The sequence below is a fragment of the Castanea sativa genome, chromosome 7 (genome assembly GCF_040712315.1).
Source record: "Castanea sativa cultivar Marrone di Chiusa Pesio chromosome 7, ASM4071231v1".
Classification (NCBI taxonomy): Eukaryota; Viridiplantae; Streptophyta; class Magnoliopsida; order Fagales; family Fagaceae; genus Castanea; species Castanea sativa.
The window spans coordinates 20,151,933-20,170,189 of record NC_134019.1 but is presented as its reverse complement, the minus strand read 5'-3'; the positions used below and the strand labels follow the sequence as shown (position 1 = coordinate 20,170,189).

The following is an 18,257-nucleotide window of genomic DNA, read 5'->3' as shown; positions in this document are numbered from 1 at the left end:
ACAAATTTGAACTTGAAGGTTGATGATGATGCAATAAACTGGTGCTGTGATTGGGGGTGGTTAATTCATGTTTCTATCTTGTGTTTCTTTTGTAATGACTTTTTGAGTTTAAGGCATCTTAAGAAGTTCAAAGATGAGTGTATGTGCCTCTTGGTTAACTGGGTTGTCCTTGAAAGCTTTAGGCTTGTACATTAGCAGTTGGAGAAGTATGATGATAGGCTTCTTGGTAAGTTGTAACTTTCAATATGGAAGAATGTAAGCCATTTTAGGTTATTTAGTTAAATTTTCCGTGAGGTTTTTCTTTAATATATTTGATTAGATAGATTTTATATAAATTTAAAAGAATAGGATATATATGGATAATATATAGACAACCATATCCTGTTTACAAAGAGTCAAAGAATAAGACGTAAACCAAGTCCATTCAAAATAATTGTCAAGGGTATAAATTGAAAAACAGAGCAATCCAAATTGACTTAAAATGTGTTTGGATACTACTTATTGCTGAAAACTGAAAATATTGTAGCAAAATAATTTTTAAATGTGTAAATAGTACTGTAAAACCTAATTTTAATAAAAAATTTGTTGAATTCCGTATTTGTGGGTCCTGTGAACAGTGCACGAGACCCATTAAAAAAACTCAACCGTTGGAAAATGCACAAAACACGCTTTCCAAACAGATACTTAACACACATTTAATGTGAAACTTGGCACATGCCTACACAACACATTTATCTAATCCAATCCATATCATGGTATCACAATTTTGATCCAAATGTGTCCTAAATGTAGAAAAGTTAGTAAGGTGAACCAATGCCATTGTGCAATGGTTATATTAAGTAATGACATTTACTTTGGGTCAACAACTCAATTCAATTAGTTCTTCCTTTTTCATTCTGAATTCTTTTTGGTCACTTTGGGTTCAACTTCAATTTGATCAGTGAATGAGGAAAAGACCAATTTTCATGGTATTTGTCGGTAGATTCTAGTAGTTGAAGGGTGCATGTGTAGAATAATATAAAATTCAGACCTTGGATACATTCATGATGTTTGTATAACCCATTGTTGAAATTTTTTTCCCCACAAAGATCGTCTTTTTCTGGTCCTAACAGGTTGTTGTATGACTAGGACACGTATTACTTTGAAGTAAAATGTTAGTAATGAAGGAAAATTTTCTTGCAAGTGGCTTTTGTTTCTCTCTCCACCTCTCTCTCTCTTTAACAATGAAGTAAAAGCAACCAGTCTGCTGCTTTGAAACCTAACTACACCTTGCTTGCATAAGCGTGATAAATTTTATAGGTTAAAGATCATGCTATATACAGGCCTATGAAATCCAGATGAAGACAACAGTATAATATTTGAAATTGAGATCTGAGTTCAGAAACAAGTTTGTTAAATAGCAACCACTCTTTTGGGAGCACAAAAATCCATCAAACAAAATATATGTTTTTCTATTCAATAAAAGAATGATAATTTAAATTAACAATTAGAGAGCTTTGCATATAATATGATGAGCCGGAAGAATTTCATTCCTCAGTAGAAGCACTTGCAGCACTCAGGTCCACAGAAAGATCAAGATCCTGAAACATACAATAAGTGAGATGCTAAATACAAAGAGTCAAACTGGCAACTCTAGATTATGCTTCACTCATCTGTTTTTCCCTATAGTAACATTGTAATTAAGACAAGAGAGTTTGGTCCTACGCAAATATATAAAATGATGGTTGAGAATATTGAGACATAGTTGCCAGATTTGGTTATTGTTCTGAGCTGAATAAACCCATATTCATGGCCACATATTGTCTTGCTCACCCATCAATAGTATGTCCAACAAAAGAATTTTTAAAAATAATATATCCAGAAGAAATTTTTTTTGTATTCAACAAATCATTCTTTAAAGTGTTGGACTCAAAATTGTCCGAGGAATATGAACTACCTTACCATAGACTTTATTCTGAATTCCTGACAGCTATTTTATACAATTATAGAGAAAAGCTTTAGTTCCACATAAAGGAGCTCATTTTTTAATCATGTCTCTAATTGATGCAGATGAACCTTTAATATACAGAAGCCAACAACGAGTGCCATGGGATTGAAGCATTTACAATTTGCTTCACAATGGTGCAAAGTTAATGGCAGATATTTACAACACACTAGACGTCTATTTTCAATGTTCACAACACATGCTTGTGCTGCAGTTCAGCACAACAAAAACAATTGTAAAAATGTTCCTCCTTTTATGCAATAACATCTCAAAAATGGTTATTCATGAAGGAATACATCTACCCATGCACATGCAATAATTTTATCTGAGACAGTTGGTCCTTTGTATCTCTTTTAAAAAAACAGTTACTTCTTTTATATGCCTAAATCATTTACAGTGGATATAAAAAGGTTACCTTTCCAGTAATCTTACTGTACAATTGAATCACATCTTCTACAGTGGACTCAAAGTGAGTTGTTGCATCATAGCTCTGCCAAAAAAGCAACACCCAATCAGTTCTCAATATAAGAAAAGAAAGAAAAGGAGCTAGAACTCTGTTTTGTTATTGAAAGAAAGCAGTCAATCCTTGACTTTGTTTCATACAAAGTACCAATATTTTTGCAAATCCTTAACCAATTTCTAGGCAAAAACAATCTAGGTTCTCACACATCCTTACATGAGAAGCAATTTTACAAGGTGTAGATGTTTTCCTCAAAATGCTGGAGGTGAAAGTAAATATATTTCTAAATATATATTAATTACTGATATCAAACAAAACATGCCAATCATCAAGATGTCACCAAAATCCCATGATTGGGGGTCTGCAGTTCTTTCTTGGTTAAGACACTGATCACAAATTTTGGACCAATTACTTACTAAAGACATTAAACGTTCGTAATTTATACTTTAAATACTGTACTCTTTTTTGCTGGCTACCAACTACAGGATTTTTGTTTTGAAAATCAGATGATTTTTTCCCTTCTTGCTTTATAAATAGGCAAAATAACTACTAAGGTTACAACTTATCTGTTAAGAAGAAATACCAGTAACCAGCCATATAGTTTTGGGTTTCTTATGACTTGTGTTGTTAGCAGGTTGCAAAGAATGGAAAATCTTAATCCTTTCTGGAAAAGCAAAGTATAAGAGATGCATTGTATGTGTACTTACAGTAGATATATAGCAACTATCAACTTCATGGTTGTTCGTCGGAACAAATCTGTCATAAGTGTCATAGAAAATTTCTTCGACAGGTCCAAGTAGGTCAATACCAGGCTTCAATTCCACCTCTGGTTTGTCAGTTTCTGCTTCTGTTATAACAAAAGCAATGTATTTTCCTTTTGGAGCCACATTGTGAGCATATGAGCAACAGAAGAGGTACCTGCAGCCATGATAAAAGTTAAGCGATACATTTAGATGGGACTTGGGATAAAATTTGTTATCTATTTAACTTTTCATCTAGCATTAAGGCAATAATAAGTGTATTAACTCAGGGTGCATTTGGTATGATGCTGCATGGATTAATTTAGATTTTCTTGACAAAAAAAATGTTTGGCTTATTTATTGTAAGAGTAAAGCATTAAAGTATCCCATCATGGCATGCTGAAGAACATAAGCCTTTATTATCGGCTGTCAGATTGGGCTTTGCTTTAATGGTGCACTATGCTGGGGAGTGGTATCTTGTAACTCATAAGTAAGCTCTACTAATTGAGCTTTCCTTTCATTAATAATATTCTTTAGAAAAAGAAAAAGAAAAAAAAGATTGGGCTTTGCATTTTATGTAACCCTTCAAAATTCCCAAGGCATGTTCCAATATGTTGATTCTTGAGGAAAAGTGAAAAAATAATGGTGCAGGAACCTTTGATAGCCTCTTAGAAAGAAAGAACAACTTCGACAAGAATTGCCAATGTGAAATAGATGCTTATGACAAATATTGCTTGAAACCATGCTTGATATCTTGACTCCGATATACAACTCATTATTAAAGATATTAGAATCAACTACACTTTATTACATTTTGCAAATGTGCACTGACTGTTAAACATTTGTACTTTATTGCCAAAAGAATAAATGGAAACAGGAAAAGAGTTCAGCACACGTACATATCTGATTTGCGGCCAAGCTGTTTCTGTGGTAGGATAACCTGGACTGAGTGAGAATCATTGGTGTCTGGAATAGGATGGCTCATTATACATATAGCACGAGCAACTTTTCCCACCTTTCGGACCTGTTTCATTTTAAAAAGATTGGCAAATGAAGCCCAAATAAGGTGATGAAAAAAGAAAGGGTAATTCAGCCTTGAAATAGAGGTTACATTTCTGCACCTAAACCAGTTTTTCAGGAGAAGATTACATAATTTTAAGCTGGTTTACAAGTTACCTTATCAGGTAAGTATGATGGATCGCAAACAACTTTCTTGCATTTAGCAGTTTCTCCCTCAGAAGTCACTCCAATGGCTTTCCCATCAGTGTCATATTCTACCTATCATACAGTAAAATAAGACATTGATTAAAATTTGACAAGAGGAGTTTAGAGGTAGCCTTATTAGCAAAAGTGATATATAAAATGAATTCTCTCTGTTGTGTTAACCAGTAAAGGTGAAAAGCAATTAAGGACATCTACAGAATTAAATTTCTTTAGATTCAAATCTTAAGATTTATAAGGAACAGCAGTAAAAGTGAAAATTATTGAACAGTGAACAACTCCATGCAAGTGCCAAGCCTCATAAATTGGCCATTATGGATGGTAGAGTCTTGTGTAACATGGAGGACAGCTCCAGATTCATAGAAAATGCTTTAAAAAGTTGTGTTACCTAGAACTTTATAATTTCTATGCTATCTTTTAATTTTTTTTTTTAAAGTAAGACATGTGAAATATGCACCCAGGATAGGACAGAGTACTGCCACTAACACTACAACAATCAAAGCATGCAGGGAGGTATAAAGGGAAGCACTGAGTGCACTATCACTGTTAAGTCCAGAAAAACCAGCCACAAGGAATTACTAGCTGTAAAGAAAGCCTTGAGAAAAAAAATCCAAGTACATTTAAAGGAGAAAAGGAGTGGGTTGATCCTTAAAAAAGGTAAAACATATGGGTACTATCCAACTTTGGGTTATTGGTTATGGTCGATACCTAAGGTAGGTGTGCCTTGGAAGCCATACCTTTTTTCTCAAAGGATGAGCCTCAAGGCATTCTTGTTGAGTTTGCATCAATAAAAGCACATACGTTGAGTCCCAAAGGCTTGCAAACCATACAAAAACACAGGAAAATAAATATTTTGGACAGCAATGGTTTGACATATTTTACCTTACATTCTGGCTTGTTAAGCATGTAAGTTCCACCATAAACTGCACTTAAGCGTGCAAAAGCCTGCCAATAATGAGCAAAAATCATTATATCAAGTTTTACTATCAGAATAGCAAGTTATATTATCCCTGAACATTACCACAATGTTACCATTGAAAAACAAACCTGAGGCAATTCTCCCAGTCCATACAATGGATAAATATAAGGAGATCCGCCTTGAAAACGTGCCAAAGACTCTGCATAGAGCTTTACAGAAAGAAAAGGAAAAATGTCAATATTGTTGGAACTTAAAAGTAATCGTTGTCATGCAAGTACACATTAACTAAAGGTATATTATCCTTATTCAGAACTGTACTAGCAACTTTTATACCAGTAGTAGCATAGACAAGTGATTATTCTACAATTGTTTCAGTTGGTGTCAAAGCTCAAGAACCCCCTTGAAAAAAATGCTTTGAAGTAGATCTTCTATATATAGTGGCCTCTGCAAGGGACTAGATTGTAAGGTAAAAACTGGCCTATTTTCTTCCCCCCAACCCTTTTTAGCTAAGTTTCCTTCTGGTTACTTAAGGGCAGGTTCAACTGTAAAGCATTGGCTTATATCATGAATATGAAGCTCCTTCACTACTTTAGAATTTTGTCTGACATTGGCATGAAGTTAGTATACTAAAAAAATTCATCCTACTAGCAATGAAAAACTTTTTCACATCCAGTAAGGATTGAGGATTCGGTATTAATATATTAGTATATGGAAGAGGATTCGGTATTCATTAAGTTTCATATATAAATAATGGCAAATGAAGATGACATTTGACAATTGAAACAACACCATATTACTGTTTTTTGTGTTAAAACACTGCATACTAAGCCCTTAAACATGGTATTCAATTTCAAAAACTTTTTTTTATTGATAAGTAATAAGTTTTATTGATATAAAAATGGAACACCCTAGTATACAGAGAGTGCACAAGGTGTACGTCAACAATCAAGTACAAAAATTACAAGAATCAAGGAAATCAAGAAAAGAAAAGAATGATTTGTTTCGCATAGTTTCAAAAACTTTCATGACATTGGTGACATTCTCAAATTGAACCATGATAATACAAAATTTTTATATCTCCACATCTCAGTATAAATTTCATGAGAAGTTGTAAGGGAGTTAAGTGTCTCCTGAACATGCCATATTCATATGGATCCTGTATTTTGTAGCATTAACTCCTTGAAAATTTAAGAACTGCTTTAAGTAAATTGTCTGTAAATTTATATAGGTTGTAAATGAACAGAAATAGTTATTTAATATTATCATTAAATGCACTATAGTAGATTTGTTAATGTTCTATGTATTATGTACATGATTGTGTCATGAGGTTTGAGATAACTATGAAAATAATTTACACCACAAAATACCCTAGTGCGCTTAAACATATGACTACCATAGCACAACTTCATGATCAGATGCCAATTTTTTATATACTTTTTCGGGATTGGGGCCTGCCGGGATTGGTGAGGCAGAAGTTGGGTGAATTATGCTATCATTTGATATTGCTTTGAGATATAAAATAATTGCTATGAATGCAGTAAAAACCAATAATAACACATGTTATGATACATATGGTCCAGGAAAAATAATTGCACCTTCATCCTTTTCACAAAACCCATAGCTGGCTGATCCAAGTAACTATCATCAATATGAAGTGCCAAGGCATGACCAACAAAGTCAATTGTATCATCTTCTAACCCGTATTTTCTGCGTGGAAACAGATTATCATATATCAAATTATGATGACTTTAGTAGACATTACTAAATAAGCAAAGAAATCAAATGCAGAGTAATATTGGAGTAACAAAGACTTCTTTCCATCTTCATTCATCACATGCAGGCAATACTTCAGAGACATGGCTAATTTTACATAAAGAAATAAAAGATACAAAATTGCCATGATCGGAGATGACATCTCAGAATGCAAACACCAAAAGAAAGCACCAGTCGCAAAATCATTTCTACCTTGGATTAGTATACATAAATTAGTAGATACAAATTCTATAGCATTAGAAATTTTAATTAAAATCAATGGTGCAACTATGCTATTATTCCCTGCTAATTTTTGTTTATTTTACTATTTTGCACTAACTTGTACCTTTCTTCTTACCAATACAATTATAGTTTCCACCATTATTATTCTAAGTATGTCTTCTGATTCTTATTTTTATGAGTTCATATTCAGATCATCTGAATCAGAACTTCAAAAAGAAAAAAGGGTAAGCTTTGAGCATAAGAAGGCACCTCAGACATTGTACACCTGAAAATTCACAAATCACAACTAAGGATAGGTAAGGATATATAACTATAGGACTTTCCACAAGCTGTTTTCATATAATATCTGTACACATGGCATATCAGACAGTGGGTTGGAGCATTGATGTGGATATATGGAACGAAAAGTCACCTTGTAAGTTATATATATATATACATAAATTTAGGGAATACAAGATGCACTAAATTGATGTGGCCCAAGACATGGTATACAGTTTAGATGTTAATTGGGGGATTTTTTTTAGGGTTCAGGGGTGGTACTTATTCAATTACTGAAAATAACCAGAGACATCACAACCAAAAGAGGAGCTAAATCTGAACTCTCAACATTTAGCTAGTGTGAGTTCCTCCTTATGAGCTCTAGTCATTTGCATTCTTATAAAATGTAATCTAAACGAATAGGGAAATGAGATAATACGCGATAAGCTCCCTTGCTGTAACTTTGTTCAAATCCAGCCCCTCATGAGATTTTGGATCATTGTCTTCATAGTCTTGGACATAAATGAAGAACTTTCGAGCACGGCGCTTCTCAAACAGTCCCATCAGAGGTGATTTCAGTGCTTCAACATCAGTTGCTGGAACTTTGTAAATCTAAACAGAATTGCAGGAAATATATTTTCTTATAAGCTTTCATTTAGGATAGTAATATGTTGTACTGAAACGTGAGAATGAAGGATAAGGGTTCAAGATAAATAACCAAATTCCAGAGAGAGAGAGAGAGAACTAAATTGTCAACATGCTTCATACCTTTCCTTTATTGTATACAAAACTACCATCTACGGCCTTGAAGTGTAGATATTTGGTAACATCAGTGTGGATGAGAACACGGACCAACTTACCATTGGCCATCATGAACTACAAAAGCAAATGGGAAAAGGTTTTCATCATAATACATAGAGTATAAAAGATGGCACATTCAAAGGGAAATATTTGCCAAGGCAGAAGCGCAAAGTAACAAGGCAAACACTGCACATTAGTACCATTTTGGTGCAAGGAACAGGACCCAAAGCAATGCCATCCTAACTTGGTTGCCTCAAAACAAATAAGGCATTGCCATGGGAAATTGATTTATTGTACAATCTTAATGGCAGAAGTTTCACTGTAGAAGTAATATCTGTTTGTTTTGCACATTACTCAGATTTAACACACAAAAAAAAAAAAAAATTCTGTTGCAAACACATTGAACAGATAAAGCTTCCTGATGTAGCACTACCTTAACAATGTTTGAGGAACATTGGGTGAAATGTGTAATTTGAGAGCATTAAAGCATCAGAATATCGCACTGATAATAGAATGTTGCATAAAACTCTAAATACCTTAGGTATCATATCAACATTGTACTCTCTGCTTGACCCCAATTGTTCTTTAGGCTGGTCATTTCCCTTGAAACGCTTCCAAAGCTATAAAGCAGAACAATATGTTTTGACAAGAAAAACCAAAAAACAAAATAAATAAATAAATAAATAAATCAGATGACATGAGGATAGAAGTATTTCTCTGAAGGAAAAATGAAGATGGAGAATGTATATGCATATCAAGAATAACCTGCATAAGGTTAAGAGAAGATGAGGCTCCTCCATAATGGTCATTTCTGTCCATATGCAATACCTGTTCCAATGGAATACACAGTGAATCATTAGAAAATCTGAGGATACTCAATGCTGAGGTGTTATTTTCAGGATAATTAACACAACGCCTTACTAACAGTAATTTATCAAGAAAGCAAAACTCAGCAGCAAATCCAAGGATACTGTAAGTGCAGGTGTATCCTTAGTGGAAGTGGGATACAGAAATCACACAATCTAAGAATACAGATAAATCTAACTTCATGAAACTCGGTAAAATCAGAGATCGCTTTGAGGTAGACAATAGGAAAGGAGTTTTGCAAGTTAATTAATAAAATCAACCAGAAAGCATGAACATGCAATACAATGCTATTGATTTCTTGTGCTAGAGAAATGGAAAGCTCACGGCTTCACACCATGTGACTATAATATAACTTGTCACCGTGCCCCTAACCCCTTTGACTATGCTCTATTTCCCAAGATATATGTGTAAATAGACCATACTTAACTAATTTAACTTCGAAGGATTTTTTTTTTTAACATAGTTGTAAGCCAGCCCCAATAATGCCTGTCAGATTGATACTCAAAGACCTATTTCAAACAGATCTAAGATGTAGCTGCTCCACATTCATCTCTTTTACACAAGCAACTATAATGCCCTCAATCCCTTTTACAAATTTTGGCAATGATATAATCTTCCAGATGCTACATAGCATCTAAGAGATAAGGAAAAGGCATAGCATAGCAAGCTAATATCGGAATCCAAGCTCAAAGATTGAGAAACAAAGCCATTTTTAAAAAATTACAATTTCCAGCTGGTTCCTTCGTATTTGTATATATACATTACTATGTAAAATTTGTAGAATCACAGTATTTAAAAGCCTGGATGTTTGGACAAACTACATCGTAGATTATCACCAAAAAGATGTTTATAAAACTAGTTTTAAATTCACGAAAAAATAGAATAGTGCAAAGACAGTTTATTCAAAGAGCATCCAAATGATGTTTTTCCAAATTGCTTTTTTTTTTTCCTTGTTTTCAATTTAGGAAGATAAACTACAACTTAGTTACGAAAAGTTTAAGAAGATAGGACATGATGAATTTAAACATTAAAAAATTTGGGATTTTTAACTTTTTAAATGAGAGAGAATATAGAGACAAGCTTGACCATATGCTATATAATCATGACTAGTTAAAAAATAATGAATTTAATTATCTGAGCATTAATTATTCTAACAAGGAAAAAACAAAACTATTGAAAACACCGTGTTTAGTAGTTTTTCTTTTAATTTGTCACTAGAAGTAGTTTTTAAAGACATAAAGCTGTCAGAGATCGCAAGTTCCATCCGTCATATCATAAGTCAATAGGGTTTTCGAGGTATCTTATGGGCAATGAATAGAATAATCTAGAGAACGTTAAGACACAAATTCCATATACAAAAAATAAAAATAAAAGCAACAAAGCCATCATTCAAAACAATTGTAGGGAGAGAGAGAGAGAGAGAAGCATCTTACTTTGAGTCCATCAACAGAGAGAAGGCCACTGAGAATGCACTCCTTGAGACCAGTCCCAAGAACAATCACGTCATACTCTTCATCCATGGCTGATTATTATTGTTATTATTATTATTATTATTATTATTACACAAACAGTTCGATAGATGCAAATGTTAAGAAAAAAAACTCAAGACAATAATTAAGGAAGTGTAACGATGCAAGAATGGTTTGATGAAGATAGGGAGGGAGAGACAGATATTCGTTTGTTAATGTTGTGTGTATGTGAGAGAGATTTGGAACTAGTCTTTAGCGGGATGTAACGATACTAACGCACATTGACCAATGCTACGCTCCTCACGCTACATCATGGGGGCGTACACTACCCTCAAACAGCCCGCATAAACAAACAAAACTGTTTGTGTAGGTGAATTGCAAATATTTTCTAAATTAATAATTTTAGTTCATCCGTTAACTTTTTCATTATTCTTAAATATATATTATCAAGGTGAATTATAAATTATAAACCTAAAATTTTGGGGTGTTTAAATTTTATACTTTTAAAGTTTCAAAAATTAGATTTTTTCTCCTTGAAGTTTGAAGGAATTTAGATTTTAGTTACACCTGACATATTAAAATTTAAATTTTCTGAAGGTGTTTGGTGTAAAATGTAAATATTCTCAAATTGTAAAGAGTAAAATTTAAACACCCCTAAAATTTAGGGGTAAAAACTAAATTCTGAAATGTCAGGGTTTAAAATGTAATGTACTATATAAGATTCCGTCGAAGTTTTTTATTAATAGACTAAATAAAATTATATTTTTATAAAAAAAATTGGCATATTGGCGATAGCGTGCCACCTTGGTGAACAAACAGATTGGTTCTCGGACAAGATTAAATAACTTAAATCATATATATACCCATAAACTAGCCATGATCTTTTTTTTTTTTTTTGAGAACTAATCAAGCCATAATCAGAAGATTCAGAACAAGGATGCCATGTTTTAATTAATGCCATAATCAGAAGAAATTATGTTTTAAAATTTCTTTCTTGTATAAAAAAGGGATAAAATGCAAAACTAACCCTCTAAGTTTATTCAAATTTCATTTCAGTTCTTTAACTTTGTTTTTGTTCATTTCAGTCCTCTAATTTTCAAGTTTATTCAATTAAGACTTTTTTTATCAACTTTTGTTATATATTGTGGTTAATTTTTCAATTTTATAAATTTTTCTTCAAAATTTTTTAATTAATAAAATTCAATTAATGATTGAAAAATATTTTCTAGATTTTTTTTTTTTTCAAAAAATTTTAACAAAAGTTAATGGAGAGGCTTTAATTGAATAAATTTGAAACTTAGAGGATTGAAATGAACGAAAACAAAGTTAGAAGACTGAAATGAAATTTGAAAAAACTTAAAGGGTCAATTTTGCATTTTAGCAAAAAAAAAAAAAAAAAAAAGAAGAAGAAGAAGAAGAAGAAGAAGAAGAAGTTAATTTGGGCTACTGTCTTACAAACTATTTCTTTATTCAATATCTAAACTATCTAATATTCTTTGCGAATTTATTTTTTTTACTTTTTGACTTCATGAATATATATATATATATATATATATATATATTTATATTTCCAATTGATTTTTGGACATGTAATTGAGATTAGTAACGTTTTATAGCTCTATTCATGGTAAAATATTTTAGAACCTGCAAGTAGGAATACTGCTTTGCATTGGGCCATTTTTGAAAAAAAAAAGAGGCAGTCCAACCCACCTAAGGAACCAAATGAATTCGTCTTCGCAGTCCATTCGTCTTCATGGATTTAATGGGCCGCACGAGCAAATAGCGTAAGGCATGTCAACAGTCCACCCATTACATTTTGTCAAACACATTCATTACAATATTTCTAAGAGCATTCTTATCAAAGGTACTAAAAATATTAAATACTATTTTTTTAGCATTTTTAACACCTCAAATAATAAAAAAACACTTACATCAAATATGCTAAATCTTAAAAATTTTAGCATTGAGCTACAGTAAGCTGTTATCAATAATAATTTATTGTAGCTGGATTGTTAAAAAAAAATTGTTTTTTATTTCCCCAACGGCTCTTTCTCATTTTTGTCTTTCTCTTTCCTCTCTCACTTCTCACTTCTCCCTTCTCTCTTCTCTCTTCTCTCTTCTTTCTTCCGTGGTTCGACGATTGTGGTTTGCCGATGATTATGGTGTGACAATTGTAGGCCGCCGATGGTTATGGTTTGGCGATTGTGGGCCAGAATGGGTTGTGGTCCGATGGTCATGGATCGTGGGTCTGATGACTGTGGTTTTGATTTTGGGTTGTGGGTCGTGGTTCGATGATTGTGGGTTGTGGTTCGATGGTCGTGGGTCGTGGTTTGATGGTCCGATGGTCATGGGTGGTGGCGGCAATGGTCCAATGGTTAGCGATTGTGGTCTGATGGGCATGGGTTGCGGGTCACAGTGCAGTGTTTTTAACGGAATTGTGGGTTTTAGTCTGGGTCTTCACTGATCTACTGGTTGAGGGGTGTGAGTCGAATTTGGTGGCGATGGGAAGGTGGGTTGTGGGTCTGGGTCATAGTGGGTTTGGGGTGTGGTGGGTTGTGGTGCAATAGATCGGTGTGATGAGTTTGCTTTTGTGGAGGTTTGTTGTGGTGGGTTGAATCTAGTTTAAAGGGTTGCCGTGGTGGGCTGAGCTATAGATCGGCGACGAAGAGTTACCGTGGTGGGTCTGCTATTGTTGTCGTGGATTTTCATTATGGGTCAAGTTCATGGTGGTGGTGGAGGGTTGCCATGATTGTGGGGGTGGGTGATTTATGGTGGTTGGTTGGTTATTGTGGTTGTGGTTGTGGAGTTTTGTGGGTTTCTTATGTGTGTGTTTTTGTGTATGTGTGTGTTTTGCTTGGTGGTTTGATTGGCAATGGTGGATTGGGATGTGGGTTTGTTGTGTGTGTGTGTGTGTGTGTTTTTTGCTTGGTGGGTTTGCTGGTGGCGGCGATGGGTTGAGAAAGAGAGAGACAGGGAGAGAGAGAGGAACGATAAAAAATAATAAAGAAAGAATATTTAAATGAAGTGTTAAAAAAAGTAAAAGTTTTGATATAAGAAAGAAAAAAATATTTAAATGAAGTGTTAAAGTGATGTGTTATATGTTATAAAGTTGGTTTTTGAGATGCTAAATGGTAAATTTTTTAGAATCTTTGATAGGAACGCTCTAATCACATAGCCGCACAACCCTACTAATATTGATTACATTCACAAAAATGCAAACAGAAACAATGGAACCAAATTGTTTAGTAAAACATTTCCAAGGGAATAATTCAATGAGTTGGTACATTGAATTTTTATGACCCCAAGCCAATGGCTGAGTCAAGATTCGACTCAGGGAAGCAAGATCAAAAGGCAAAACTGAAAGTGTAATGAATGTGAAAAATATTAAGTGATATTAATAAAAAAAATGGTAATATAATTTTCATACATAAACTAAAATAAATGTACAATTTATTTTATTTTTTTATACTTATATTATGATAAGGCTTCTCCATATTCTCAATCATTTATAAATATATATTTCATATAAAAAAGCAATCAATTCATATTTAAATTTCAACCTTTCTTAAATTATTATTTTTTGGTTTGAGAAAAACTTTTTTTTAGTAGTTAAACTTTGGGTTTATAGCAAAAACTATGAAACTATAAACAACTATAAAGAAGTTATAAAGAAGTAAGAAGATGGAAGAAAAAATTTAGGGGAGTCTATGAATCTATGTTTAGTGTCTTATACATTACAAAGACATAATAGTATTAGTTTTTATTTTATTTTATTTTTCTTATAAGGTTTCTTATTCAACAAAAAGTATGATTATTATAAAGTGGGACCCATTATTGCAATACTTTTTTTTTTGAGAAATAATTATAACATGCTGCTAACCCCGCAGCTTGAACCCTTTTCCCCCTAGACCCCCAAGCACTTTGTACATGAGGATGTGCCAATTTAGCTACAAGGCCTTTGGCCATTATTTCAATACTTGTCATGACATGAGAGCGGCGAAAATGACGTGTGACAAGTAAGTAATTTTTTTAATAGTACTATAGATATAATAGTTTCACAATAATTTCACAACAAAATTTAAGTAACAAATTACTATTTGTACTCGTCTAAGCCTATTATTGATATTACATGTTTTATTAAAAAAAAATATTACATGTTTTTATTTGCTACTAACACATATGTAAATTTTATTGTGAAAATGTTGTAACTCTTATTTTTTTATAGTTTTATTTTACTAAAGTAAATACATTACTCTTACGTTTAATGGTCTGATTGGGATTCACTTATTTTGCTGAAACTGAAATTTTTTTTGCTGAAAGTACTATAGATAAAAGTAAAAGTTAACTAAAATAGTACAGTAAAACTCATAAATAATATCAAAAAATATAATAAAACTCATAAATAATAAAAAAATAAATTAAATAATAAAATAAGTTAACATTTTAAGTTTCGCGAAACACACCCTTTCGTAACTCTTGACAAAGCCTATATCTGCAGAGGTCTTCTTAATGGCCTGTTTGGGAGTTTAGAGAGGGAGGAGAGTAGAGGGGAGTAGTGGGGAGGAGAGTAGAGGAGAATGATTACCCTCCACCTTGTTTGGATGTTTTTATAATTAGTAAGGGGGAAGAGAGTAATTAGCCATTCCCCTTATTTTTAACATTGTAATTTTATAAATATAATAAGGGTAAATTAGGTAATTTACTTTATAAATAATTTTATGTGCTCTACTCTCCCTCCAAATCTCTCCAATTTGGGGGAATTAAAAATGAGGGGGTTGGAGGTAGTTGAAACCCCTTCAAACCCCTCCAAATCCCTCCCCCTTCCTTCCTTAAAAAACTCCCAAACAAGGTAATTGAATTACTCCCCTTCCCTCTACTCTACTCTCCCTCTTTTTTTAAACATCCAAACATGCCATAAATGTTTCAGTACTATTATATCAAAAGAAATTGGAAGCCAGGGAGGCAATTGACCCCTCTCGCATCATAATATGTAATATTTGAATCAAATTAATAAAATATTATATCTAGTACCAGTAATAAAAGGATGGGGACAAGTGGAGAGGTCAACATCACAAGTCAAAACTACTACTTCTTCGTTTTATTTTATTTTATTTTATAAAGAAGGGTCAATATCTAAACTTTGTCAAGAAGAGATCAAGGGACTAGCTTTCTACGCCCATATCTTAAATATAAAAACGAACCACAAAAATGGTCCAGTTTTTTTTGCGCTTTTTTTCCCATATAGAAAAATGGTACAATTTTTTTTCCTATACTGAATAAGGTAATTTGATTGAGAAGAAGGAACAAAAATGGTCCAGTCTTAGCTCAAGCTAAATGCTCCACATATATTGATCCATATGCCTGGAGTGGAAGTATGGCCTAAGTTTAGGTGATTTTTTTTTATAAAGATCTTTTAAGGTTAATGTCTACTTTGATTAATTCAGCTTTAAGTGCAATATTGAATATTCGGAATTTTTATTTTATTCAATTGTGTTTTAGATCAAGTTCGAATTTTTTAAAAGGTCACATTCTACTAGCTAATTAATTTGATGTTTAGAGCTTTTGTAATGGTAAATAGGCCAGGGTACCCACTCGCAAAGACAGACCTAGGATTTCAAGCTGGGGGCAGGAGATAAGAAAAAAAAAAAAAATTCAAATACGCATCTATATAGTATCAATAAACTATCAACCAAGATAAATACCCAAAAATCATTGTTTCTTAATATATTAAGATATAATCATTTACCAACAAAAACAAAAGACACGAAACACTATTGGAACATCGACATTTTCCAGAATTGGGGAATGAATATTTCTAGAATTGGAACATCCACATTTTTTGGAATTGGAATAGCAACATTAGTTGTTGACAATCCTACGTTGACTTCTGAAGAATTTGAATCTTTTCTTTTGAAAAAATCAAACATTGTAGTTGATTTTTTCATGATCTACAAATAAAATAAGAATCATATATATTATCTCACAAACGGTTATTGTTACTAACTAAAGACAAATACTATCTAGGTAATATGCATGATGCATTTAATTATAAATTTATTATTTCTCATTTCTTTTCAATTTATAAATATATCTAATTTAGCATTATGAGTTAACAATATGTGCAAGTGAATCACTGGTATTTTCTTAAATTTGTGTGACAATTTTCTATATTATATGATTCGTTTTTGTCATTTGTCTTTGGTCTTTGCCTTTATTTATCTCTTTGTCTTTGTCTTGTTTCCATATTTTTGACACTCACGGACTCACCCAATCCCACTACTGACACTATGATTTTATTCCGCACTAGCTCCAAAAAACTTTTCCTAACTTTACATTTTTTTTTCCTGTAACTTGTCCCTATTATTGCCCAACCACCAGTTAACAAAAAACTAACAGTCTAACACTACACTAATATATTCTCTAATCTGAAATTTCTACAAACTCTACTCTCTCTCTCTCTCTCTCTCTCTCTCTCTCTCTCATCTATATAATATAAGAGAGAGTTACAAACACAGAGTGACAGAGAGAGTCACAAAGCCAAAAAGCAAAAAAAAAAAAAAAAAACACTACAGGCACAGATTCAATTCACAATCACCAACTCAGTTCATCACTCATTAGTAAAAACACAAGCACCACAACCACAAGTCCACAAGCACAGAGATTCACAAATATTATATTTGGTTTTGAAGGAAAGGAAAAGGATAGATTAAATACTTGTGAAGTGTGAAGGCTGGAGCAGTGAAGCTAGGCTGGGCAATCAAGCAACCGACGGCAAGATGGGTCTCACATGGCAATAGTGGCGGCACTAGTGTGGCCGTTTCCCGTTTGGGTATGCAACGTCGACAGTTGAGACAGAGACGGGCTTGCGACAGGTTTGCGAATGGGTCTACAATGGGTTTCTCTCATGTGTGGTGGCGTGAGTGGCGGCGTGTTTGGGTCAATGATGGGTCTCTCTCTTTTCTTTTCTTTTTTCCTTCGTTTTTGCTTGTTGCTTTGCTTTGTTTGGTTACTTTTGCTGGTTTTTTTTTTTTTTTAATTTTTTTTTTAGACTTACATGGGCTCAGGGCTCTTGACTGGGCTGGCCGGCTGGGATAGGGGGGCCTAAGTCATTTTGCTAAGGGGGCCCAAGTCTTTTTTTTTTTTGAAAATTTTATCTACTAAATTTTTTTTTTGGGCCTAGGGGGCCAGGGCCCTCTTAGGCCCCCACCTAGGTTTGTCCCCCCAAGCTAAGAAGCTAGGTGTTTGAAGTAGTGTTATTTGTTTTTGGTTCATGAGTTCAATTAATGCAAATTGTAATAAAGTACATGATTTACATATATCAATTTTAACAATTTGGATTAAAAAAAAATTGAAAGATGTAACGTCATGTACCATATGATTAACAAATCAAAGTATTACTATTATAAACCCGGTTTAAAATACTAATATTACTATTTTCGTATATGTTTTAATAAGTATTACTGTTTACTAAATAAAAAAAGGATGTTTATCCCACATTGGTTGTGTGTGTCTAGTGTTCGCTGTTAATAACCCTAGTCTACAA

The 18,257-nt window shown here is 33.1% G+C and overlaps 1 protein-coding gene across 2 annotated transcripts; it reads right to left on the bottom strand.

Annotated features, from left to right (window-relative positions):
* Nucleotides 1-1,350: 1,350 nt before the first annotated feature.
* On the bottom strand, nucleotides 1,351-17,850 carry LOC142643762 (guanosine nucleotide diphosphate dissociation inhibitor At5g09550). 2 transcript variants are annotated; one of them, XM_075818477.1, is made up of 14 exons: nucleotides 17,429-17,850; nucleotides 10,679-10,767; nucleotides 9,144-9,206; nucleotides 8,915-8,998; nucleotides 8,346-8,453; nucleotides 8,017-8,189; nucleotides 6,920-7,031; nucleotides 5,453-5,533; nucleotides 5,288-5,350; nucleotides 4,361-4,462; nucleotides 4,084-4,208; nucleotides 3,152-3,362; nucleotides 2,400-2,474; nucleotides 1,351-1,580 (listed from the first exon to the last, which is right to left on the bottom strand). In XM_075818477.1, the coding sequence occupies exons 2-14, from the start codon at nucleotides 10,763-10,765 to the stop codon at nucleotides 1,527-1,529; spliced, it is 1,338 nt and encodes a 445-aa protein (XP_075674592.1). In that variant the 5' UTR covers nucleotides 10,766-10,767; nucleotides 17,429-17,850; the 3' UTR covers nucleotides 1,351-1,526. The 2 variants fall into 2 exon arrangements, with proteins under 2 accessions (XP_075674592.1, XP_075674591.1); XM_075818476.1 differs by lacking the exon at nucleotides 17,429-17,850 and having other exon boundaries at nucleotides 10,679-10,969.
* Nucleotides 17,851-18,257: the final 407 nt, after the last annotated feature.